This window comes from Haliotis rufescens, unplaced genomic scaffold (assembly GCF_023055435.1).
Source record: "Haliotis rufescens isolate VD_foot unplaced genomic scaffold, xgHalRufe1.0.p SCAF_3, whole genome shotgun sequence".
NCBI lineage: Eukaryota > Metazoa > Mollusca > Gastropoda > Lepetellida > Haliotidae > Haliotis > Haliotis rufescens.
The window spans coordinates 45,719,437-45,746,178 of NW_025964001.1; the positions used below are offsets into that span (position 1 = coordinate 45,719,437).

At 40.4% G+C, this 26,742-nt stretch overlaps 3 protein-coding genes across 6 annotated transcripts in view; 1 reads left to right on the forward strand and 2 right to left on the reverse strand.

Moving 5' to 3' along the window:
* The window catches only part of LOC124124456 (sushi, von Willebrand factor type A, EGF and pentraxin domain-containing protein 1-like), a 37,138-nt gene extending 30,762 nt beyond the window's left edge, over window positions 1–6,376 (reverse strand). For 2 of the 3 annotated variants that reach the window (XM_046487649.2, XM_046487633.2), the window contains exons 1-3: window positions 6,199–6,376; window positions 2,161–2,249; window positions 1,285–1,473 (exon numbers count right to left, since the gene is read on the reverse strand). In XM_046487649.2, the coding sequence (XP_046343605.1) occupies window positions 1,285–1,473; window positions 2,161–2,233 (262 nt within the window). In that variant the 5' untranslated portion in view covers window positions 2,234–2,249; window positions 6,199–6,376. The remainder of the gene's footprint in view (window positions 1–1,284; window positions 1,474–2,160; window positions 2,250–6,198) is intronic. The other variant, XM_046487642.2, reaches the window with a different exon arrangement.
* A 44-nt stretch (window positions 6,377–6,420) lies between these two features.
* LOC124124478 (beta-1,4-glucuronyltransferase 1-like) overlaps window positions 6,421–26,742 on the forward strand; it is a 48,644-nt gene continuing 28,322 nt past the window's right edge. The window contains exon 1 of the mRNA XM_046487660.2: window positions 6,421–8,135. Coding sequence (XP_046343616.1) covers window positions 7,062–8,135 — 1,074 coding nt within the window. The 5' untranslated portion in view covers window positions 6,421–7,061. The remainder of the gene's footprint in view (window positions 8,136–26,742) is intronic.
* Window positions 19,119–24,770, reverse strand: LOC125384260. Of its 2 annotated transcripts, XM_048403012.1 has the most exons (5): window positions 24,635–24,770; window positions 20,610–20,898; window positions 20,314–20,409; window positions 19,774–19,878; window positions 19,119–19,521 (listed from the first exon to the last, which is right to left on the reverse strand). In XM_048403012.1, exons 2-5 carry the CDS (start codon window positions 20,850–20,852, stop codon window positions 19,483–19,485), a joined length of 483 nt encoding a protein of 160 aa, XP_048258969.1. In that variant the 5' UTR covers window positions 20,853–20,898; window positions 24,635–24,770; the 3' UTR covers window positions 19,119–19,482. The 2 variants fall into 2 exon arrangements, with proteins under 2 accessions (XP_048258969.1, XP_048258968.1); XM_048403011.1 differs by lacking the exon at window positions 24,635–24,770 and having other exon boundaries at window positions 19,120–19,521; window positions 20,610–22,234.

Genomic DNA, 26,742 nt, shown 5'->3' on the forward strand with positions numbered 1-26,742 from the left:
CGGTCCGTGAGAGAACCTTCGACCAGCCAGGTAAGTGTCTCCATGAGACACTGCTAGCATGGAGTGCCGAGCGAGGGTGTCCAGCTGCTGCAAGGTAGCTTGTGTTACCGTAGCAGTCGTTGGGGCACGGACACCCAACTGCTCAACTTGGGCCTCCGCGGAAGGACCAGCCTTGGAGAAGGCAAGGTCATGCACCGGGAAAGAACCCTTTCTCCATGACGGCGGAGGCAACGGGAGACCCCGACCAGAGGCCGCCGCGAAGGCTTTCTCCAAAGACGGCTTGATCCCGCGCAGCAAGGTTGATGCGGGGAAAGCCTTGTCGGAAGACTCATCGTATACCTCGGGGGAACCCACAGAGCCGTGGATTCCCCGCAGTACCGGCAGGGGCTTGGGCATGTCCTCAAAGAGGTCAAAAACCATGGCCACGCGGTCCTTAACCGATAGCGGGAGCAACGGTTCAGGGGAAAGGATCATGCCGGCCACCACAGGGATGGAAACGGACTGTGCATACAGCCGGTAGCGCTCAAACGCCGCAGGCCCCAGACCGTCGCACAGGACGCACCGGGTGTCCCCACAAGGAACCCTGCATCGCGGGCAACGATCGTAGGGGATCCCGTGACGACGAGAACTTGTGACACACCCCGCAACGCCGGGTTGCAGTAGTAGAGGGGGTGGACAACGGCGACACATCCATGTCAGACATTTTGGCACTATAAACAAAAGAGCAAAACATGGTTACAACACACGCACCACAAATATTCACAAACGAGCATTTTCACAAGGAAAATAAACGAGCAAAGTGGATATAGAACATACACATAGAACATATAGGGAAATAAGTGATGTTAACCCACAAAGCATACTATAGCAGGGGAACTTAAGACACAACTTGCATACGAGAACCCCGTGATTATATAGAAAAAAGGGCGGGAAATTTTTTTTCCGTTTGGCGGGGAAATTATATCCAAGCGTAGCTACCGCAAACGCCCCTGGCACAGTTTATTAGTTTAATAAACCATAATAAATATCACCGAATTGGTCAAGGAAACAGGAACGCTTCAGCAGTCTATAACACGTCTAGCGAGCGCCAGCGAAGAGACAAGAGTGAAGGGCACATGGCAGCTAGGTGGCTACGCACGTGCTGCATGAGGTAATTGAGATCTCTGTGGTAGATTTCGCTAAAGCAGCAGTTGTGGGAGACAACAGCCTCGGTAAAACAGTGGTAACATATTACTTAATGTAATTATAAATGTATCCCCAACCCCACTGTTGTCCAGCACTTACCCGACTGTACAGCAGCCTGCACACAAACAGGCCCAGACGGGGGCTGCCACTGGCCGGTCTCCCCACACACCTGTTTGGCCTCCCCTACCATCTTGTAGCCTGAGTTGCACTTGAACTTCCTTTGTCCATTGTACATATCTTGCTTCACCTCACCATTCAGGAAGGACCCCAACTCTGGACACTGTACTACTGAAGCAGGCACATGGTATAATAACATGGTATCATATACACCACTGCCTATCTTAGTATCTAACTATTACTTAATAGTATCAGATTGAATATATATATCAACATCTGTAAGTATATTTGTGTAACATTTGAATACCAATCCTGATACAAATAGTCAGGAAGACTTCTTCTATGATCATGACATGAATGTTATACATTGTTATGATTGTAAACATACTTTCTGATTGTTACAAAGAAATAGCACAAATGACATGTTTGGTTACAATTTATAAATAGCTAACCCCTCCAACCAGGACATATTGGTGCATGTCATCCTTTCATTGTAAAACTATGTAGCAGTAAATAGACATGAAAGAATAGATCAAGCTAGACTTGGCCCAGTCTCTTTGGCAATAATATTTCTAAGTCTCTTATCTGGAGATAATCATGATAATCCTCTTATAGCTTTTTATCATCGTTTCACTGGATTTGTACATCATGCTCACCATTCAACCAAATCACATGAAACGTCCTAGAACGCTGAGAGGGAGGCAGGTGGGGAGAGTCTACAAGTCTGCTTGATTAGCAGTCTGAGGGGTGTAGTGGTGTTTAGAAGTGCATAATGTATGTGATGTAATAGACAAAGAAGAATGGGACAAGTCTAGTTCATTTAAGAAAATGATGTATAATAAATGCAGTTCTACAAACCTGATTTAAACTTGGAATGACACGCTGGAATCCAAAAAAGAAGACCACCAAGAAGGAAATATACTGCCCGCATATTTACAAATCATCAACTGAAAAGTAAGAAATCCAAACATGAGAAAAGGCACATAAAAGAAACAACTCAATTATCATGATAATAAACGTCTGAGAAAACATGTAGGAGCCCGGATTATTTTCTCATGATCCTCATGATGATAGCTGGGTGTAGAAAAAATAACATGCCCATGCACCTCTTCCTCAACAGATCCAACCATCAACTGAAAATTAATATCTGTTGAGCAAGTTTGACATTGAGAAAATGGGTTTGGCTGTTTAGTTTGTAGATAGACGAATTGATAAGTTTATTGACTCAAAATCAAAATTTTCAGATGATACCAGGTGATTTAGTAGCTCCTTACCTCATAAAGATATCTGGGAATGGGTGTCTCAAACATGACTATTGACCATGCTGACCATTCTGACTGACAAATGTGCACAGGTTTCGCTATTTACACCTGATAATTACAACTATCAAATATTTTGATAATTCAACATTTGTAATTTGTTAAAATATTGTTTACATAAACATGATAAAATTCCTGACAGGTAGACTTCAACCCTTTACTGAAGAGATTTTGACAGTATATTTGCCCAAAAATTGTTTCCAAACTTACACATAATCAACCATGCCCGGGGAATAATTGTGTTGGTAAATAAAACTTCACCACGTTCATGATTGACATCTCTTTCCAAACACCTTCATCAGGTAATGATGTACAATGACACCCAGTGTTGGTTTGGAAGCCTACACCTCAACTTCTGAAGGAATTAGCATGGTTGGGAATATCAACATATGGTTAAAATACTACATATCTATAATTTGTGTGTCCAGACAGTTGTTACTTTGAATGATTTCTTTGGGAACTGTCCCATCTGAACTAATCGGGTTAACTTTCACTGTATACATCTTTGTGACACACGTATAACAGAAAACATTGTGAACACTAGGGCTGTTACGATTCACCAGTGTATTCAGTGAACTGAAATGTACCCATTCATGAATTTAATTCATTATTCAAGCATTTGCATTTACATAAAAATAACCACAAGAACATATTATATGCATAGCTTTCTTCAATAGAAAACACTCTTATACTATTTAATTTGACAGTATTGTGGTCACTGCTCATTGTCGCATTTGAGCAGATACTATAGTACCTGAATAAGTGCAGTATATAAATGTATGATATACTAATAATTAACAAACCATGTCCAATAATTTATGTTGTTATTGCTTCACTGAATATAACAAATAATACATAAGCTGCTGACTTGTTATTGTATTCTTGAATTAATATTTGTATTCGATCGTTACCCTATATTCATAATACGAATCATATTCACCTCGTAACAAATTTGTTGCAGCCCTAGTGAACATAGTGACAACATGGAAGTAGAATAACGATACAGATGATCGTGGGTTAAACAAAGTGTTATCCAACATCTGTGGCCTTAAACATGTTAAAGGGGCACTGATCTAACGCAATTCCCCGGGACTGGTTGTTGCCTTTGTTATTGTTTTTTCCCAGTGAGTACCTGGATGTATAGCAGAAATCTAGACTAGTTCGCGACCTCTGCTGCGCCATTCGTAAGGGCATTAGTCACTTTTATGGGTAGTAATAAGGGCGTATGGTCACATTGATCAACAAAATGAAATACAGTTTTCGAGATAATAAGGAAATGTAGGTATCTTTGTGGGTAGCATCGGTAATGGTGACGAAGTTTTGATAAGTCACTTGCTTGGTAATTTTGCGATTTTCGTTTACGCTATTTTGACTTGCAACACAAAGTAAATATTTCACCTGAGCATTGCCTTTTTTATAGTGTGTATATTTTTTTACTGTCAAATGTGTAACAAATTTATTAAACGTCTAAATATTCAGTTATTTTACAAAGTGACTGAAAAACATTTCCATCTGTATTATTATGATAACGAATGCCAAACATTTTGATGTTTAATGTCATCACCAAGAGACTGAAAATGTTACGCTGAAAAGTACATTACTATGTTGTTTGGCCTCTAATCCTACAAAATAATCTGTTGTGATGTGTGTAGACCCTTTTGATCGTCTTAATCAATCTGGACAGATTTTTTAGTCAAAATGACGGAAATATTTACATATTTTATAAATTGCCTGAGAGAATCACATTTTACAAATTGACGGTAATATATACACGCTTACAAAGGAAAAGACCTGTGAAAACAACGTCTATCGCTCATTGAAGAATTTCCCAACCAAGACGTAGAGAAACAAGAACGAATCGGTTCAAATGAAGGAAAACAAAATGCAGATATCATAATTACAACCTACCAAATTTATGTGTATAAATTTTAGGCAGCTTCCTTGTTCGAGGAATGTATCCGTGAATATCCACACAAAGGAACAATATCCTACTCGTCTGCAGCTGTACAAAGAAACTTATTCGATGTCACGTGTCTCAGTAACAATCAAATATTTTAAAAGATATATATAGTTTCGGCATATTATAACCCGTGTTCGTTTCTCTACTGATCACTTGGATTGTTTCAGGTGTTTTACATAGGTGTCAAGTCTCAATGGTCGGCTGAGAAAGCCCACGTGACAACTATTTTCACGGTTCCTAAAAAATCCATTGAGTGATAGATAACAATGATCAATCAATCAACGTATTATCAGTTGACCCTTTGAACAAAGTATGTTGTTTTTACATCGGCACTTCACGCCATGATATGAGTGTATTCCCTTTGTTTTAGTAAACCTAGACATGTAAACACTCACTCTTGACATATCCACTGTGCAAGATAACAGTGATTAATCAATCAACGTATTTTCTGTTAATCCTTTGATGACTAGGAACGATCCGTTGATTTACAAGAGAAAGTAAATCAACTGATCATTCATCTCTTGCTGGGCTGCCACGTGCATATTACATAACACACATTTCACCTCAATTCAAACCTGGATTTAGATTGAATAATTACCCCAGACACAATAAATGCCAAATGGGAACCTTTGTCAGGTAATCTAAGTGGTGCTACCACTAATTGTACCTGTAATAAATTCATTAACTGAGCATCAAGTGAATGACGACAAATACACAAGTGTAGGGTTATACAAGAAAACGTGGATGACAACAAGGGAGTAGTAATCGTATTATCGACGCAAGCCGAAATCCGAAAATGCTTTCACTGAATGGATACTTTTTTTTAGTATTAAACTGTAACCATCTGGGGTATTTCCAAATGACGACATCCGATGAGCTCCGCTGCTCTTTTTGTCTGTTTGTTTAGGCTGAAGAAATTAATTAACATGCGCCCTTTGTCGAAATCTTTATAGATCACAGTTAACCAATCAGTGTTTATGCAAAAATGCGTAAAACAAATATTGCCTCCAACCTCCAAGTTTATTTAGCTGTCCTTGCAGACGGTAGCCCAGTCTCTGGTCACGCTCAGTTGCGTTGCGTATCATCCGGGTACTCACGGGGGGAAAAACAATAACAAAGGCAACAACCAGTCCGGGGAATTGCGTGAGATCAGTGCCCCTTTAAGGAGGTGAGTAATGTATTGAAGAATAATTGCTACAAGACGAGTATGCTGTCAACATTCAATTTGCCATTGTTGCCAGATCCTGAGATAGTAAACATTACAAGTTGGTAATAACACATCACAAATGTTTTATCTTATGCATATTGGTTCCAATTATTCAAGAGAAGAAGCAAACACACACAGATCTATAGCTGAGATTATAAATCTAAACATTAACTTGGACCATGACATCAACTAAAATATGCTTCTTCCATGCACAAAACTGAAGATGAACATGATACCAGACGTTCTATTCACGAACATGAACACCCATAAAAATGTTGGAAGAGAAATAAGATGGATGTGTGTACCAAAATTGTTAGGATGTCGTAAATTGTCCTATTTTAGGAATCTTCAAATTTAGGCTAGACAACAGACAGTCAGGATGACACGACTGTCCTAAACACACATATTACCTTCTCGCAGACACCACAAAATGCATGTTACCACTGTCACTTGATTGTTCTTGGTCCGGCCGATGCCACAACAGTGGCAAGCAGAGCAAACTGGTTAATTAGCAGAATTAACACCACAAATGTCAATCACCTCTTACAATGTCAACAAAACCTCTGATCGGCAGCCATGTTATTTCACGTGACGTCATGAAACTTCTTGTACGCATGTCCGGATATTGGGCTTGGATCAAAATAAATTTCAATGCTGGATCCGGACATTACACACAGAAGCAAAACAATCATCGTTCGAACGCAGAGTGTCCGCATGCGGAGCATCGCGTGAAAAGTTCCACGTGTGTTCTGTATGTTTGGATCAATTGTGACTGGACAGTAGTGAAAGAGACGCTATATTGATGTGAATAATGCTTTAGTAGAAGCGAGACGAGTAGGGAACTCGGTGCTCGGTGCTCCACAGCCCACAGTCATGTTCATGAAGATTGTCGGTGATTGTTTCCCCGGCTTATTCTTACATCTGCAGTATTGTGAGGATCACATGTTATAGTCTGTTGGCTTATCCCGAGTGGTAGTACTCAGTAGAATCCACTTGGGACGTTATCTCGCCGCGGAGATAGAGTTACTGACTTGGTCGTCCTTTTACTTCGCTAGCAGACGATATACGAAACCATTTGCAGCGATATATATTTTCCGAAGGTATTTCTTGTCAGTTGTGTATATTTTATAAATTAATTCCTGTCCATGTGAGCTTTACAATGGACTGTCAGACCCCCGTGTGTTTATGAGACTACAATCTGCTGTAACTGATTGATGCCGATGGTACCCGAGCTAAACAGGACAATTATACCGGAGACCAGGAACCTAAGACAATGGCTATGTTTGCGATGTTCCAAAGGTCTCGGTTAGGAAAATTTATTATATTCCTTGTATTCCTTGTGATAGTGTTGCAGGTATTTCACATGTCGTTATTGACACGGCTCGAGGCAAAAGAGGCTTTGAACCGACATAAAGGACCAGTTGATCGCCAACTAAAGGTTAAGACTCTACCAGAAATCGTGGATGACATGGAAGAAAAAGTTCGCAACTCCCACAGACTGGATTACAGTGGTACGTATCACGTCATAGCGAACCTCCTCACCGCAGAAAGTCACGATCCCGGCCAGAATAGAGACGATCTGGCCATTGTCACACAGTGTTCATCAAATCATTTACATCATTTATCTCATCTTTCACAAGTGTGGGATGGTCCAATCTCAGTGACAGTGTTCACCTTCGACAATAATATTGAAACGGCACTCAAACATATTGTGAAACTTTACTTATGCAGAGAAAAAATTCGTAAAACGACTTCTTTTCATTTGGTGTACCCACTCGACCGTGCCCCTCGGTCCTTAAGTGAGAGTTGGAAAGCGGTGAATTCTTGTGAGGAGGACATGTCAGTAGACCGAGAGAAGGCCCCAAACTATGCAATAGAGGGCATAGAGTACCCACAGAACCTACTCAGGAACCTCGCAATAAAAAACTCTGCGACATCGTTGGTGTTTATGGTCGACATCGATATGGTTCCATCGGAAAATCTTCACGGGGACTTCCTGTATCTATGGCGCACCGCTCTGAAAGCACGGGCAAATGAAACCAAGGACACAGTTTTTGTGGTGCCAGTATTTGAAGTGAAGGAGGGTGTCACAGTTCCTGATACTAAGCCTAATTTGATAGGTGCACTGGATCGGGCCGAGGTGAGACCCTTCTACATTGATCCTTGTAGTCCGTGTCAGACTTTTACTAATTACCCGAAATGGGTATCTTTGACGCATTCAAAAGGGATGCAGGTGGCATATTATATTAACTGGAAATACTCTTGGGAACCTTTCTACATCGCTGCTAAAGGCATGCCGCTTTACGACGAGCGCTTCAAACAGTATGGCTATAACCGGATAAGTCAGGTGCGTATATACACTTATACTTTTTCTGTTTGAACTATGACTTACTTTTGTGACTCTTCATAAAATAAAAGCAGGTTGTTCATAGCGATACACCCGCTCCTGGTGTTACCTGAACACTTGGGCAAATGGGAACAAGAAATTCTCCACGCACAGTATACGTTGTGTATGTGGGGGTACCAGCTGCCTGAATCATATTACTTATTAAGCCGTCCAATGTGAAGGTCAAAGGTAACGGATATTTTGGTGGAAGGTGTGGTTAATTTAAACCCTTTTCCGTGTCGAATGTATATTGTAATCCTGTTAAAAGTCCGTGTGGGGCAAATTATGCTGGAAGATTACTTTGGGCTGCGTGGGGCTAATCAATACAGAACGCATACCCACATATGCACGGAAGTTCACGCAGAGACCGCCACAGGGAGTCTTGTTGCTGTTGCCACCAACAGCGTTGGACATCACATGCCCCCCAGAAGTGCCCCATGATTGTCGAAAGAGATGACTTTAAATTTGGTACTTATTTACTAATGAAAGTCGGGTGTTTAGGATGCGAGATCTCACTGATTGCGAGAGCCTGTAACCAGGACAACAGGCACAACTCAATGTGCACCCCCAGTTCACGTCTAAAATATCACAAGGACATCTGCTATAAAACATGAATATGTTCGATTTTGTCCGAAATATGCATATGCTGTTTTGCTATTCTTGTCAAATATAACATGTTTATCTCCTGAGTGGCGCAGCCATGAGTAACAAAATGTCAACTTTTTAACATGTGTTAGGTCCAGCTGCGGTTATCATGTCCATTCATTGTTATTATCGGATCGTCCCGTAAGAAATGTTGCCAATGCGATCTGCATGATGTACAGCCCACTTCTACATCTCCGACTGTCTATAAATCATAAAATATTTTAAAACTAATATATAGCTATCTCTTTCTCAGTCCCTTACACCCAAATATATATATGTCATGGAAAGTGAACACTGAACAAGGATTATAGGTCAAACTAAAAAAGACCGGTGGTGTTTTCATGGGGCAGCTTGTTTTCCGAAACCGTACCGATTTTTGTTTTCGATCTGAAATTCTTATGTCAAGTTTGCTTTTGATGAAATAAAGTATACGCATCTGAGGTAATTCTAACAGCGCACATTGGCACACTTTTCTTTTGGGACGATCCGTAACCCCCAGTCGTTACATGCAGAAAAATACATGAACCGACGAGGGAATGAGCAGGTTAGGCCATAAGATGAGATAAATACGTCATTTGACAAGAAAAGTCAAATGTTCTATTTGTTATAAATTTTCGAACTGATCTTACATATCTTAGTCTTAAAACGTATTATAATGCAGACTGAAAGTAGTTCCGGCAAAACAATATTTCACCCGATTGAAGGAAGTGTTGATTTTTTTGTTTTCAGATTAATATATTTCTTCACTAAATACATAATAAATTCGTTTACTCTCAGCCATGTCCGATCCGGACTGCGGGTGTCTCCTATATGTTGACATAAAGTAACGTTTTAGACGTTTACATAACATTACTTGTACCCACTGTGTACCTTTTACTTTCCTAATACACAAGGGGCAGATAATTGGTAATTCCGGGTAGGTTATTTGTAATGCCCATAATCTTTTTTATCTGAGAAAATACAGAAAAAAATGTGTTTCTCAGTTGTTTAATTTTGGAACGACGTCACGTATTATCGTTTGAAAAGACATCATGAAAGATGAGTGTCGCCATCCTAAGTTATATGGGACTATATATGCATCGTTCATTTATCCGTACCACACAGCAAGTGGGTAATATTATATGCTGTGTCACATGCACGTACATGTGTGGACCCTGCTGCGCTGGCGCCATACCCAGGGAACCAAGCTGGTTCGGTTGCTGCGCATGACGCGCAACCTTTGGTCGAGGGAGGGCCAGAGGATAATTCTTATAGAACTGCAGGTGTTTGTCAACAATGTAATGAGTTCTAGGAAATGGAAAGAATAAAGCGGTAGTTCTGCTCCTGCTGAGTATGGTGTTGCATGGGCGCATGGTTAGTAGTTCAGATACCCACATACAGAGAACAGTATAGGCTTTGTTGACAACGGAGCACAAACATTGTTTGCTCAAATCAATGTACTTAACTAATGGAAATATATTGAGATGTCACTAATTGCTCATTAATGGGTAGAGCTAATTCATAACTCAACAATCCATCAGCTGCCATGGCAGCCAAAATTTCAGTTCAGTGTGCATGGTGTTGTGACAAAGGGTGAGAACAAAACTTCCGCTACAAGAATCCGTTTCCATCACAACTCCCGCTTTTAATGTTACTCCTCTCAAGTTTTAATTTGCATGAACAGGACGTTAAACATCATTTCACCTCACCTCACCTCACCTCACCTCACCTCACCTGTGATTTACGTAGAGTGTATAGTGTGTGTGAATACTCTTGTTTGTTAAATTCATATGCTGAAAATGATGTAGTTATGATTTAGTGGTATATTCACATCAGTCTAGTTAAGAGGGGGTGCAGTTGGATAGCCTAGTGGCTTCTGCCATCACTCTTGACACGGAATGCTGGGGTTCGATCCCTACACAGTGTGTGAAGCCCATTTTGTATCTCTCCGCAAAGCGTATACTCATTCACTCACTCACTCTGTGTAATATGCAATCAAAGTAGACTTGGTGAAAGTAAGCAAGATGGCCGTGAATTAACAACAAAGATGTCTCTATGGTAATGAACCAGTGTGAGTTTCTGGTGTTGGGAGACATTTGATATAAAATCGATAACACTATTAATTTGCTTTGTTGTGCCTGGGTGATGCATGTGTGCGTTCCGTGTTGCTTCGTGTGGGTTTCCTGTGATAGAAACTAAAAAATATAGTCCACTAGTCCTTATTATGACAACATATAGCAAAACACTTAAAAAGGGCAAATTCTACTAGTTCCTATGATACCTTAACTATTGGGCAGTTTGGCAAGGACTATGGGACTAGTGCCAATTTCTAACGCTGGTTCCCTATTCGTGTGTTGGTTTTACCTCATGTTCACAGAGCGACCAACAGACAGAACGCTACATCTTTGAAAGTAACTGCAACGTTCGTCTTTGACGACCTTTAACCTGGATGTTGATTTTCCAATCTAATATTACTTCGTATGTTTGATATTTAGTTACATTTCATCCCCTGGCTAACGACCAGTTATCGCCGAGGACCAATTGCGCCATCTCCCGTTATAGCGCACGTGATTGCATCTCGTTTTATTTTTGCTCGCTTTGATTGGAAGAGAGTAACATTTATCCGAAAACGATGAACAAAATTGACACTTGTAAGGAAATATTAAAAATCGCACCATATTATAAGCACCTTGCTCAAATACAACTTTACAGATGGCGCGGGTGGTATCACGTGACTTCCTCATGTCAACAAACATCCAACAACACGATGATGGACATTTAGCTCCGCCATTGCTTACCATCTGACTCATTTATTTTAAAGAGTACAACTCTAAATCCATTACCTTATTTATATCTGGAAATCCATGCAGAGTACAGTGTACGGATAAGCATGATTATGTTGATCGAATTTGGCGAATATTGGTTTACGTCTGTTGGCAGACAACAAATTGATAACAAACATTGCTTATTAATTTCAATGAATGAAATAATTGAGTGCGGTACCAGAGATAGTAAAACAAAAAAATATAACAGAAGCCGTGCGCACGTGATCACGTGGCACGTGCTGTTTAAAGACTGAGAAAGTTGTATTTCCAATGTTTTGATTCCCCCTCGTCGCGTTATAACAGAAATCTACTCGAACTTATTCAACGGAGAGAAATAAGGGTATTTGAGGATAGTTTCGCAAAAAACAAAGTTATTGGTACTGTAAAGTTCATGCTCGGAATATTTCACTGAAGTAACACTGAAAAAGCCGTTAGCTGATCACTATCAAGCGGGGATATAAAGGGATTTGAAGAATTTTCTAAAGTTATGGAATTCTTTTTCAACATGGGTTAAATAACACAAACTTAAACTATCACTTTTAGGACCTAGAGTGTTTTGGATATTCCTACGCGGCTCATTTCTGAGATTTTGAAGCGTCTGCGATTATTACGAGTGTCTACAAACATTACATATTTATTTATTACATGATCGTCACCTGCTGCTGCACCACGTGTATCTGCGCATGGTAACCATGATTAACTGTGGCATCGTATAACAGTTGACTAGCTCTTTAAACCTGCGTAAGTCTGTACTAGTACAAGCAGCCACGTACGCATGTGTATGTACGTCACTATATGAGTGAAATAATCTCGAATAACCTCAAATTGCAGATGTATTTACATTTAGTCTTCTGCCGTTTACCAGTCACAGGCACATTTCAGAGGGTGACATTGTTTTGCTATTTGCCCAGGAAACCATTTGTCAAGCTCAAGTTTGTTTCTACTTGTGTAGCCGAGATTGATCCGATATGATTGATGCCCCAATGTTCTATTAAGTCATTGATTGAAGTCTCGGCCGTCCAGCGAGTCGTTTAGACCCAACAGGACCTTGCCTGAGCCCAGGTTGCCATAATGAATAGACTATATTTGCTACTCCAACCGACGCCAGACCGGTAATGAGGGAGCAACCCACAAATCAATGGGATTCATTCTGTGCAGCAATTGGAATTGATTAATTAAGCCTTAAGTTTCTCTTTCTAAAAGTCACTCTAGTTACCCAGTAGGCACGATCTATTACCCCGAGGTAATATGGCCGTGGGACACTTTTTGTTGTCAAGATTCCCTTGTTCGGCAAACTGTAGAATATGTGCCTGGAATTATTTGTGGGTGCTCATTGGCACAGCGAAGGCTTCCCATTGACTGAACCTGTATTGACGTCTCTATAGTACACTATAGGCAGCCCAGTACGTCTTCCAAGACACACCGTAACTTAAAGACGTTAGCGTGATGTCCTCTCCTGCACTGAGTTGTTCTGGCAATGGCCACACAATGGGTCATTGAAAATACTCCACTCGGGGCTTCACCCTAAATTGGCGTTCCTGCATTATTCTTCAACATGATTCTGACTTGAGGTTGCAGGTCCGGTCGTGTATTCTAGCCGTCTTGGGACCATTTCCATATCGATTTGAATAAAACAGATTTAATAATGTCAATCTCCCACCCATCTCTTCTTAAGGTGCGGAACATTACCACGCCTGCTGTTTTGGACAGCAAGAGTATTCTGCATGGTAGACTAGGCTTAGTGCATCTATTGCCGGGCAGGAAGACATTGAGATTTATGTATACGACTTGAACAACATGTACAAGGATAAGGTACATTCTCACGGGCTCCCACAGCTAGGGGACAGCATTTCTAGATACCCGTAATGAGGCTGATGTGTACGAGAAGTGTAATGGCGTATAAGCATGGGAAAGTTCAGATTTCAGACAATAGCCTTTTGAAGATGGCATACCCTGTATCCAATCAACCATTAGTCGCACATATAGTACCATAGTTCCACAAGTAGTTGAAAGACAAACACAACACAAAGACTACGTTGCACCAGTTACATGGAGTCTATTGAAAATGTATAACGGATCTATAATACATTAGAACACCATGTGTGAAGATGACGATTTAGAGATTTCTTATCCAACAACGGCTGTAATAGCTTTGTACTCCCAAACCCCTTTCATCAACTGGAGTGCCGCCATCCATAACCTCTTCACACTGAGTGTACAGGCTGTATAGACATGACGGAAGTTCTATCGCGGACTATGAGGAGGCAATATAGCAACTCTGTGAGTGAGGGGTAACTATGGTAAAACTACATATACCATAATGTGTTCAATTAGGACACATACTTCTTTATCCGCACGTTGTGGCAGATATTCATAAATAACATTTGTCTTTGGCCCGATCTATTGAGAATTGAGACACTGAGTTTTTACTCGCATGTGATCATTCACATTGGGCATTGATACCTTTTCTTTTGGTTTTGAATATATTCGTACTCTCTTGGGCCCGGTCTATAGAGTATTTTAACTGATGACTAGACCTTTTAAAATATTTTTTTCTTCTAATTTGCATCTGTTCATGTGCTGCCCCAAGTGTTGCGCATAAACTGACGCCAGCGATACATGTCCAAGTTCGATCGTAGTTCGTACAGTAGATTTCATGTAGACATGATACCTGCATTCGATCGGCAAATTAAGACCTGTAAATCATGCACGGCACCTCCCCAAGCTGAAAAGGCTACATTGAGTACAATACAGTGTTGTTGTGCTATTGTGCTTTCTTTGACATTATATTCATGCGTATTTGTACGCAAACAACAAAACTTGATTGGGTTATGGTGATTTATTTTGCGTATTTTACACAAGCACGCAGCTGGAACCCAGACTATATGTGTCAGTTGATATCTGTGCATCCAGTTCACATCTTTGATTACAGCGTGAGACAGACGTCATAACACTAACAGCATCATCGTCTGTTACTCCTATAACGCTGGGTCACCTGGAGGGCAGCATTCGTCAAGTGTCTGAGACAATCACACGATCCTACATATCTCCCCCTGTAACAGTATGATATATGCAGCGTTTTGGGAGGCAATTACGACTGATTTTATGGCAGTGCTCTCCCTAATCAACATAACCTGCGTATTTGATGAGGTTATCTCGCGTGTACGCTTCAATAGAGACACGTGCATGATGGGCCATCTATGTTGTCCACTAAATTCACTGAATGTGCGAGGTCCACAATGGTGAATTACAAACGTTGCTACAATAACTTGTTGCGTGCGCGAATATATGCATGGTAAACAACCGCTACGTGTGTGCTACCAGAGTTCCAGATAAGCTGCGTATGTGCATAAAAAACGCATTAAATAAACTGAAATACGCAGACAAATCAACTCTAGCGTATCAAATACGCAACAAGAACTATAAATACGCTATTCAAATAAAATTAATGCGTATATTACAACTATTAGATAAAACGTTTGCGTATGTTGCAACTTAGATAAAATGATTGTGTATCAGCGGATTGCCAAATACTCTTACCGACAGTTACATTCGGCAAAGCTTCTGCGCCATACGTACTAAAAGATGCCACATTGAAAAGCACATCGTGCCCAGTCGTGCCATGTACATGTTGAATCTTGATTAGTCGCTGATTGGTAGCGCCAATAGCGCCTTCTTACAATGCTAGGTTTTGTAAACAAACTAAAGCTTCCCGGATAAGTGGCCACAAGCAGATGCAAAAGGGTAAACTACTATTCACACAATTTTAAATGATTTACAGGGATTTTTACTAAACAGGTTTTAAGGTAAATACCCAAATTTCAAGAAACAGGTCGGTAAAATAAATTGAATACCCTCTAAAACTTGTGGATACCCAGTCAAAATCAACCCCTTGGGGAAAATACCCAAATGACCAAATGCTTATCTATAGCTCTGTGCTGCTTCTATAAGTTGTTCATCATTATCTATCGGTAGATTATATTAACAAAATCTTGTTTTATGGCGCAGTCGGCAATATCCCAGACAGTCACTGCAGGGTGGGTGAAATTAAGTCTTGGCCAGACAAGCCAGTATGGACAACGACCCTTGACATGGTCCGTCGACACGCAATAACCAAGATCTCACATTGCAACTACCTGAGTCATGCAGCACAGGGATACTGGGGGCCTATTCGGTCTCCACAAGGGGAAGGAACGTTAGTATAGGGCGGTGGCGGTGGGGTAGCCTTGTGGTTTAAGCGTTTGCTCGTCCCGCCGAAGACCCGGGTTCGATTCCCCACATGAGTACAATGTGTGAAGCTCATTTCTGGTGTCCCCCGCCGTGATATTGCTGAAAGCGGCGTAAAACCATACTCATTCACTAGTATAGCGCGGGTTATTATCGCGTGATTGATGGTGAGGGTGCGATATGTTGGTAGACACCTGTTGTATATGTGAACCTACTTTATTCCATTCAGCTAATCAGCTGTAGATACATTAGCACAAGACAACCAATAATTTTTGTGGAAGAACCACGTTGAAAACCTGTACGCAGACTCGATTATTAGACCGTCGTCATATAGCTTGAATATAGCTGAGTGCGGCATTAAACAGCCAACAAACAAACAAAAAACTATCGCAGAATTAGATGGTGCATCGTAAAATATTAATCTGGCATTTGGCATCGACTGACTTTCTATTAGTCGTTATATCAATTTATAGAGGGAGCCACTTAACACGATTACATTCGAGGAAGAATTAATATAGAACCACACAACACCGCCACCAGACCATAGATGGCATGGAAAACCTCTGTACTATTGATGAACACCATGAAGTTGGGGGGATTGAAACGAGAAAATATCAGCAGAAGATGAAAGGTAACAAATGTTATATTTGGGATAACACTTTCTTAGTAAAGTACAGATTCTCGTACTTTTTTAGGTTGAGTCCCATCCGGGATTCCAACCCACACCAACTTTCACTTTGTGGAAGCTTCGGTCGCTGAGTGGGTTAGATCGCTGACTGTGTGTGCTGGCGATTAGGTGCCTCGCTCTAGTAGTGGGGACTCAACCTAAATAATTACGAGAATCTGTTCTTTACTAAGAAAGTGTTATCCCCAATACAACATTTGTTACATTTGACCACTTTCTAAATGGCATTGTGTGTTCATAGAAGACGAAATGCCCCCTTCAACAGACACGTGATTAAAATAGTCCATGTTACGCATGTTAGTCATTTCAAAGTTTTGTGAAAGGTGTTTAACTTAACCAGGGTGCTTAAGGTGAAGGCATTTACATTTCCTTGATATCAAACTCAGTTTTCTCAAATACATCTTTTTGAAGTCCCTTTCATTTCAACCTATGAACTCACTGTATACGACCAGACGAAGTCTAATGGACATCACGGAACGTTCCTGGTTTTGCAGAGGACGTGGCGACCTTGTGTCCCCAAGACGTCAAGGTAGTGAGTGCATGTACGCGTCTCTTCAGTCGTTATCAGAAGCTGTAACGTTAACACCAGAGCTACTGCAGATAATTCAGCACTCGGCGTTCAATCTGGACTTCTGAGAAGTAAGCTCTGGAGACCAAGCATGGCAATTTGGAAACAACACTCGAGGCCCTTCAGAAGTTTTGGCCGCCATACATGCAAGTTAGGAGGAGGCCCATGGAGGGAGATGGCCAACAGCAGATGGAGGTAGCAGCTAATTGTGAAATACAAGGCGGAGCACTCGGGTGAGAGAGCGGCAAGGGATTTGCCAAATTAGATGAAGCCGTGACGAGAGCAGTCCTTTCATTTCAGTTGTGTTATGGAGAGCATTACCTGTCGGCACCGGGGCTTTTGTGATGCATTTGCATGGGTAATGGAGAAGGATTTCACAGATTTTTTTAGGATGGCCTATCAGTGCAACATTTGTAGTTATGATGCGTAACTCAAATTAATGCGAGATCTGACAATATACAGGTAAGAAAGGACAACCATGAAAATTATCAAATATATCCAGTTAAAAATTTCTGCTTTCACAGGCGTAATCGTGCTTCATCATATCAAATTCGTTCAGTGTAGGCGAGGGAAGCTCGAGAGAATATCGAGTCCTCTTATGTGGGCTATTTGATTTCACACGAACAAAGCAACAGATTACATACATGTTATGATGTACTGTTGCAATCACCTGTAAGCAACACCAATATTGGCGCACTGAAGACGTACGACACTGGTTGACGGAAACGAAATCGACGATTCTAACGACTGACAGAATGCGATGTCAAAGCCTAGATTCTACTCCAAAACCAAAAATCCCGTATTTGACAAAACAAGAAAAATGATAGATGCATAATGTCGGTTGCACAGTGATACCAATGCATGATTATGGCTAAAATAGTCCTGCCAGCTCATGATGGTATTACATAATGTGTAATACGGCTGGGTGTTTATAAAGATTGATGTTATCAATGAATAATAAACACTCCCCGTTAGAATATAATTTGCACTGCTTTTTGCAGTAGAATAGACAGCTTGGATCATAAAATATAATCAACTACAGGTTTTCCTACCACAGCCCCGAATATTCACATGCCGTCAAGACAAGGCTTGAACATTGCTGACTGCGGTGTAAAGCTCTCGTTCGTTCCATCTGATTGTGCCGGATTCTTGCACGATGCATATCCATCAGCTGATTATCATTGATCCAGTGAACTGGAGCCATGTTTTGTACAATTACCATGATTAAGACTCTGTTACAGTTTTAGAGTTGAACTTGGAAGTGCAGTTATGCCAAGACTCTTATATATGGCCTAATGGTGAACATGTCAAGAAAATGTAGTTGCCGCTATCTAGATACGTAAAGTACGAAGACGATAACTTCGGAGATACATTGTCGGGGAGTTGTCGAACATTACACTAGCAGCAGGACATACAATTTGCTTCTTTGCCTCTGTGAAGCTCCGGCATATATACCTCGTATAGAGACATACTCATTAAAACATGATTCTTTGCCAAGTCAAAGAAGGGTCGAATTTTACTTATCTTAAAGATGGAATAAGCGGCTGCATAAGCACTAAGTGCAATGCCAGTTGATCATGTATATCAGCTATGAAACGTCACCGCATCAGAAACGAGGTTATTAGTTTGTGAATTTTAACTGAAAACTTTCTTAAGAATGTGTTCTGTTTGTTTCGTTTTTGTTTTTGTTGTATAAAGCCGCAGTCAACAATATTCCATCTTTATGACGGCGGTCTGTAAATAATCGAGTTTGGACCAGACAAACCCGTGATTGACATCATGAACATGGATCTACACAACTGGGGTACGATGACATGCATCATCCAAGTCAGCGAGCCACCCGATCCCGTTAGTCGCCTCTTGCGGCGTGTATGGGTTGGTGAAGACCATTCCTAAGCGAGATCTTCACGAGCATTCTGTAAGGCATGGTTTTGCACTACTATTGTCTTCTGTACACTCTAAAAACAAGTGTTTCTGTTTAAACACAGAAATAAACACTGATGATGCAACACTTTATAGACACTTATACATGTTTATGTTAGAATACATGTTCAGTGATAAACACTAATGACTGAGTCAGTTAGACTTGGGAGAGTCCAGGGTGAGACGTTTCACGAAAGTGATCCATTTTGTTCCTTTAGGTCCACTGTAGGCGTCACCCACCACAAACTGCTGCAGCAATCCAAGCGCACGCGTATATATGCCTGGGTAGCTCAGATCAGATACATAATACGCTGCCAGTAGCACAACTGCTGCATCCAAGATAGATGCAGCTTGGCAAACTATCTTCGTCCTGTCCACCACAATGTAGGCTGTCATGAAACTGTTGTCATCCTTATTGACGACAATGATGAGGCGTGGCGAGGTGAATTCCTTGGATTAAAAAAATGCTTCTTTGACAGAAGCCACACCATCCACCTGAAAGTTAAACATTAAATTTAAGTTTTGGTATAAAAAGCTTTGATAAAATTGTAAAAACGTCTGCATTTTAAAAAAGTGATATGATCTTTAACTAAGGATGAAAGTCAGTTGGTCATTTCCATATAGCATAATGTTAAAAGCTAAAATTGAAGGGGTCACAGCATACTTTAACCACAGGTGGAAAAAAATCCTTAAGGCCCCAGACCACCTTATTATTCAGCATACTGTTTGAGGGATTGAGAGACGAACCTTATGGACACTAATGATTGACTTGGACTTCTTAGCTCGTCCTTTTTCGACTGCCACAGCCTTTTCCATGTCCACCAGTAAGTCAACTTCTGTTATGTCATCTTTCTGTTATAAGATTCGTAGTTACAGTTAAATTACCCTAATGTCCAGCATCAACATACTTCCATGTTCTATATTTATCATTTCCTTGAAGTGGAGAAAGAACAATAACGATATATCTTGTGGGAGTGATATCGTCACAGACCATAACAATGTTATGTACGTCGTCATTATCTTTGTGACGTAATTGAAAACAGGTGGAGATACCCAATCAGTTGAGTTTTCGATTCCGATTACTAAATAAGGGACTGAATTAACCGTTTTATGTTGAACATAATTTTGTCTGATTCATATTTCACCCTAAATTATCTCCAAACAAGTTGACCGGGGGGGGGGGGGGGGGGGGGGGGGGGGTTGTTAGGGGGTATATGGTACTTTTGATACTTTTGATATGTGAGGCTATTCAGGAGACATTATTTAAATGATATTATGAGTGCTCACGTGCCGCAGGAGCCATTCAACCTTCTGACAGACATCTTGTCTGGCCTGTTCCTCCTCCTTTTCTGGGTACACAATAGCAAAGAATTCCGACAGCACCTGTGAATGAATAAAAGAGTATGAAATGACAAAAGTCAAGTAATTTTACAGGTAATCTATTGAATATAATCCATTCCTTCATTTGCACATGACGTTTACAATTGTTCTCTGAAACTGTACAGTGTTTTGATAATAATATTTGGAGACATCGTGGACTACCAACAGCATGTTCTTATCATCTGTCACTACTCAGTACTCACATGTTGTCCTTCTGAGAAAAAGGGATACGCCTCAATTATGGGCTGGATCGTTCCGTCTGGTAAAGAAGTCATCCACCTTTTTCTGTACTGACGTAGCAGCTTGATGTGAGTGTTACTTGGTTTGGCCTTTTCCCATTCAGCTTGAAGTTCTTTGAGATCGACAGAATATTCTTCTTCAGACAAGAGATCGTCATTAGAAACAGTGACTTCTCTGTATCGGAAATATTGTGTGAAGGGAGACATACCCACATGACAGTAGACCTGCCTTCACTGAAGACGGAAGGTGAACCTGCAGTTGTTTAGAAAATTAAGGATATACACAACAACAATCTAGTTAGGCCTATATAACAATCTAGATTCAAACAAGACTTGCGTGAACTCTGATATTGTGTTTTCCACTAGTTAATATAATAAAATTTCACTTCAGTTTTGCAATACTACTTACGCAATTTTGAGTAATCTTGTACAGGAACACTTAGTACAAAATGGCGACAACCACTCAGTATAATGACGTCATCTAGTGACGTCATATATTTTACCACACTGCTGATAGTATATAAACACTGGAGTTAATAAATCAACTCATGTGACCAACCATGAGATAAAGGACCTTACGGGTGAAAAATCACATTTTGACTTCTCAACATATATTGAGGTATGCGTGGATTTGTTGTTGGATAGATGCATGCGGCATGAGGCACACGAAGTAAATCTGCCGATATATACAATTTATGTTAGATACATACCATTCGTAAGAGGTCCATGGAAAGGTATTCAGCTTTCAGATGAAAGATAGATCTAAATAGATAAGCTTAATAGTGTAAATTCAGTTTGTTTAAAATAAATTAGAAATAATAGTCGACATAACTATTTCTATTATTTTGATCAAAAATGTAATATTAGTAAACGGATGTACACTTAGAAATACGTGTGTGTGTATCTTGTATCTCAAACCTGTTTTACACCAGTGACGTAAAATATGCATTTGCGTCCAGGAACAAACACTTCAACATGTCTGTCCTAAAAACTTGTTTGTGGTGCGAAAAAGAACAAACGGGTGTGCATTTATGAATGCACATGTGTGTGTTAGTTGTATGGCAGACTGTGGTTATTATTAAGCACCAGTGAAGTAAGATATACACTAGCGTTTAGGAACAAGCACTTCAACATGTCTCTAGTAAACGTTTGTTTTTTAGAGTGTACTAAAAGTAGTTCTTACGCGAATAAATGCGTTATATTGTTGTATTCATACGGCCAGTTAACAGGATAGCGAGCATTGATTTGTTAATTGGAGGCTTGAAATTGATGTGTCATGTAAATTATATGATATATGATATATTTAAACAAATTCCTATGAAAGCTCAGTAATTAAGCAGTTGCCTCTTATCTGATAAAGGGGTTGAATAATGTGATAGTCTGAATTTATTTTGCTCTGCAATGTATTTTCACAACCAATAACTCACTATTTATGGGGGTACATACTTTTGTTGAATCTTTAAAATATTTTTTGTACCAAACTTGGCATACATGATAGCTTTACAGTTGGGTTTCCAACTATTAGAAGTCAAATTAAACAAAGAAAGATATTGATATTCAATAAGGTTACCTGATTTGCCGAATTACAAATTTCTTGTTGATACACGATGAATGGACGTAGTCTTTTAAGTGATTGATGATATACGTGTAATTAAATAGTTATTTTCGAATTTGGGAAAGACATTTTGAGACTTTACTGGTTATGCATAGAATGCAAACATATTTCTGTAATAGTAGCATTAAAGCACACTTGTCTTCAGAAATTAGAGGTGTAACGATACGGGAAGGTCGCGATACGATACAGGGGTCGCGATACGATACGTATCACGATACAGTGTTTACTGGTACAAGCTAAGCCAAGTTGATGTCTTTCTGCTCTCTAAAAGATGTGACAAGTACAGTTGAAGAAGATATCAGGTGTTTATTTACTGTTATAGCAAATTGTCAGCAATACAGTATGTTTTACTGAAACAACAAACTGGATTTGAAATTGTTAAACGTATTTCATGTTTAAAAGTACCGTATTTTCTTGAGTATAGTGCGCACCCATGTATAATGCGCACCCCCTCTAGCGGGTTCAATATTTTGGAGAAAAAAAAGAAATTTGAATTTTATGCGCAGAAAAAAAATACACCGTATACCCCTTCAGCGAAGTCCGGCAAACGAACGGGTGATGAGAAACTTCGTCAGTACAAATTCGAAATTTGAGATAAAAAATCACCAGACATGTTGATTTACCGTTTAAATTGTATTTTTTGTTCAGCTAGGTATTGTTTTATATCCAGGGATAAAGATTACCTTGTGTATTTTCTCGTAAACTAAGCCGGACACAGCAATCAGCTGTACACACGTTTTCTTGGAATCTACCGGTGATTCGGTCAAGACACACCCAGTGCTATAACTTTACAGAATTTTAATGCAAGGATCGGCAAAAGTTGTATCTGAAACTATTTTTTTTATCAGGAATAATATATTACAATATCTTGTTAATTTAGATACAGCTTTTACTAAACATATTTAAAATAATAATAACCCTAAGCGAAGCAGCTGATCGCTATTGCCGGGTATTATTTTTTACATGGAACCAGTCTGACCAGTCACCGTCAATGCTCCCGTGCGCGTGATCGCGAGAATTACGTGTTGACATAGAATCGTTCAACAAAAACAAATATGACTTTTAACGAATCAAAGTAAGGCATTTATGATATATGTATCCATTCTCTGTCAACTAAAGTTCGTTTCAAGGCGTCAATAGCGGTAATCTGACCGTGGTTGCTGTTAATAACGGTGAGTTGTGCGATCTTCCGATCGCTTCACACACGATTTCGCCGAAATTAATTAAAACAATATTAAAAGGAATTTTGAATAAAATTAATGAAATAAGTTACAAACATAAGTCCAGATATACAAAGAACACTTTTTATAGCCAGACAGTGTAATTACATGAATAATTTGCGAACTTCAGTATTGATTTGTTGACATGGTATTTCCGGTGTTACGTGCACGGTAATGTCTTTCCATGGGGGGAAAAACATCAAAACTCATTCAGTAAAACTGTGTTATGAAAATATCGTATGTATCGCGATACATGTTTTCCAAATCGATGCCTCATATTGTGGGATGTGCATCGGGATACAATACTGTATCGCCGTATCGTTACACCACTATCAGAAATACTCATGTTTCAGTCACTTTCTAAATGATTGCCTATTTTCCCGAATGTCCTGAGATAGTACAAGAGATGTAAATCCTTACGCAAAACTTATTTACAGTGATCTCGGTAATGTTTGCAATATTCACAATATCACTATAGACGCACATTGACTTGCTCTGACAAAACCCTTTTCATTGTCATATATATTCCCTACATGTTCCCTACGTTTCTAAACTGAATGGCAGATTCTTGTCTGGAATGTAATTATATGCTTTTATCATGCCACTCGATGTGGCTGCATGTGTTCTTCCTCTTCTTGCCATAATGGACAGGTGTATGCTCATGGGGAAACTATTGCCTGTAAGACTGTGCCCTTGGCCTGATGGGCAATACGGATATATATTGCGCCACAACGCACAGTGGCCATAACAGGCTGGATCCTAGTTTTCGTCCATCTTGAGACACGTCTAGAATGGGGATCGGTTGGCAACAATGGCTGCAGGATATGGGCAGTACATGGGATAGCGGTTCTAATGTAACAGTAGAAGAGAGAACAGTAATGCTAACTGTCTCAATTGGTCTCACTACCATCACCGCTCTCTTGCCCTCCCTTTTGTATTGGAAAATGACAGATTGTGGGTTAAATCATAGATTGAAGCAAAGTCATCTGATGAGACGAGGCGTTATAACCAGCCACATGTTATTAAGGTGTTATGGTAGAAATGGGAGGCTGCATGTGTGTGATGGGCCTGATACAGGTAATTACTCCCCCGTCCTTCGATTCCTCGCGTCCAGCCAAGTGGCAGACCTGGCTCCGGTAATTATTTATACTTACTGAAATCAGACCAGGAGTAGAGTGGCAATCATTGTATCAAGACTTAGAAGCAGATTCCGTGAGGCCATTATGAGATAGAGGTGAAATTTCCTCTCCACTTATACGAGTAGACCAGCGGGCGGTAGATATCTGGCAGCCGTCTCGGAGCTTCACACCCAAACTGTGGGCCAGAGTGCTCCAGTCAGCAGGGACATGGTAGCCCGACAATTCTTAAAGGCTTGATATACTTGGGTAAGTGTATATATACGCTCATGAAGTCTGTGACTTGTCATACTGATGCCTTCGGAGCAAGTGAAAGTCGCATATGTACAGGACAGTTGGGTTAATCTGTGGGCATTGTCTGTATTGCTTTTGTGCTGACAAATGTCTGGTTGTGAACGGAGCTATAGCACACCAGAGCAACCACGCTTAGGGACAGTGTCACGTGTAGTTGTTATAACTATGAATAACGCAATAGCCATATAATTACATATCCTATCCTTGTTCTTGTTTAACGTCCATAGTGTATCTGGACCCTTATGTGGACCCTCACATGCTTTAGACATTCGTCTGATAACTCATCAAGTTGTACCTGCTTCCATCAGATCACCGACTAAGAAGCTCAGGGAAATAATACAATTCCATTTCAGCGACTTTATCCTCAATTACGACCTCCTCCATTACCATCCAGTTATAAGGTAAAGGATTGAGTGGAGATGTCGATGAACAAAGCAACGATGGAAATGATCTAAAGAGAGGGTATGGCAATCCATAACCCCAGCATAGGGTGTTCCTGACGTGAAACAGAGAACAACAAAACTGCGATTACAAGATTAATGGCCAAGTAAGAACGCCATTATCCTGACAGGACCTAGAGCCACCATTGATTCTCATCACCGAAGCTTAAGACAAAAACTAGGGCTGTCGACATAATAGTTTGAGTAATTTGGCAAGGAGTTCCTGTTTTAGGATGGTCTTGTTTGAAATAGCTTTTCTTCTTTTATGATTATTCTTAATCGAGACTATTCAATATTCAAAAGCTCATTGGAATCTCTCCGCCAAATTTGACTCGAGGTGACTAATGACAATTTTTCGCTTGTGACATGTTCTTTTTCTTTTGACGTCAGCGGCAGGTAAGCTCGATACGTCCGATGGTCAGACACATATGGGCTTCATATGTGCATGACCAAACGTGCAAGCGGAGTTGATGTTGTGTTTTTCGTAGCACTTCACGTACCTTTCGGTGGGATGAGCCATGCAAAGTCTCAGCAGTGTACACGGAACGGTTCACTCGTGACCAACTCGTGTTATTCCGGGACAAGCCGAATAGCGACTCGTGCCCCTCGCATGGCCATTTTTGCGACCGCGTTCCGTCAAACAGGCATACCTAAAACAATTGTCAACCCGTTGCGTAATCGTTCACATATATTTCCCCATATATTATATATATTCCAGATGCAATTTAAAGCACATCGGGACATGCGAAATTATACAGTATGATTGAACACATTTAACTATGTATTGGGTATATTTTTAGATGCAAGATATATGTAAAATCAAAAATTATTTCTGAGGGATTCTTTTACGAAGAACTTGATATCATACGCGCATTCTGATTGGTTTGTCGTATTTTCGCACATAACATTCATCGATAGGGGACGAGTCTTCTTGCAGGTTACGGAAAGGGGCGAGTGGTGACGAATGGGAACGGTTGAGGAAAAAATAGAACACGCTTTAGATGGAGCAAACCTGTGGACGGACGACAGACAGACATTTCGGACATTTTGACTTTATTTATTTATCATTTACAGATTAAAATAAATTAATGCAGCAAAAGCGTTTGGGAGATACTGGCACAGTCAGGCTAGTTTGGCACTATCTGTACAGTGTGTGGCATGACCTGTACGGCGGCGGCCGTTCTATCTGTACAGTGTGTGGCATGACCTGTACGGCGGCGGCCGTTCTATCTGTACAGTGTGTGACATGACCTGTGCGACGGCGGCCCTTCTATCTGTACAGTGTGTGGCATGACCTGTACGACGGCGGCCCTTCTATCTGTACAGTGTGTGGCATGACTTGTACGACGGCGGCAGTTCTATTTGTACAGTGTGTGGCATGACCTGTACGGT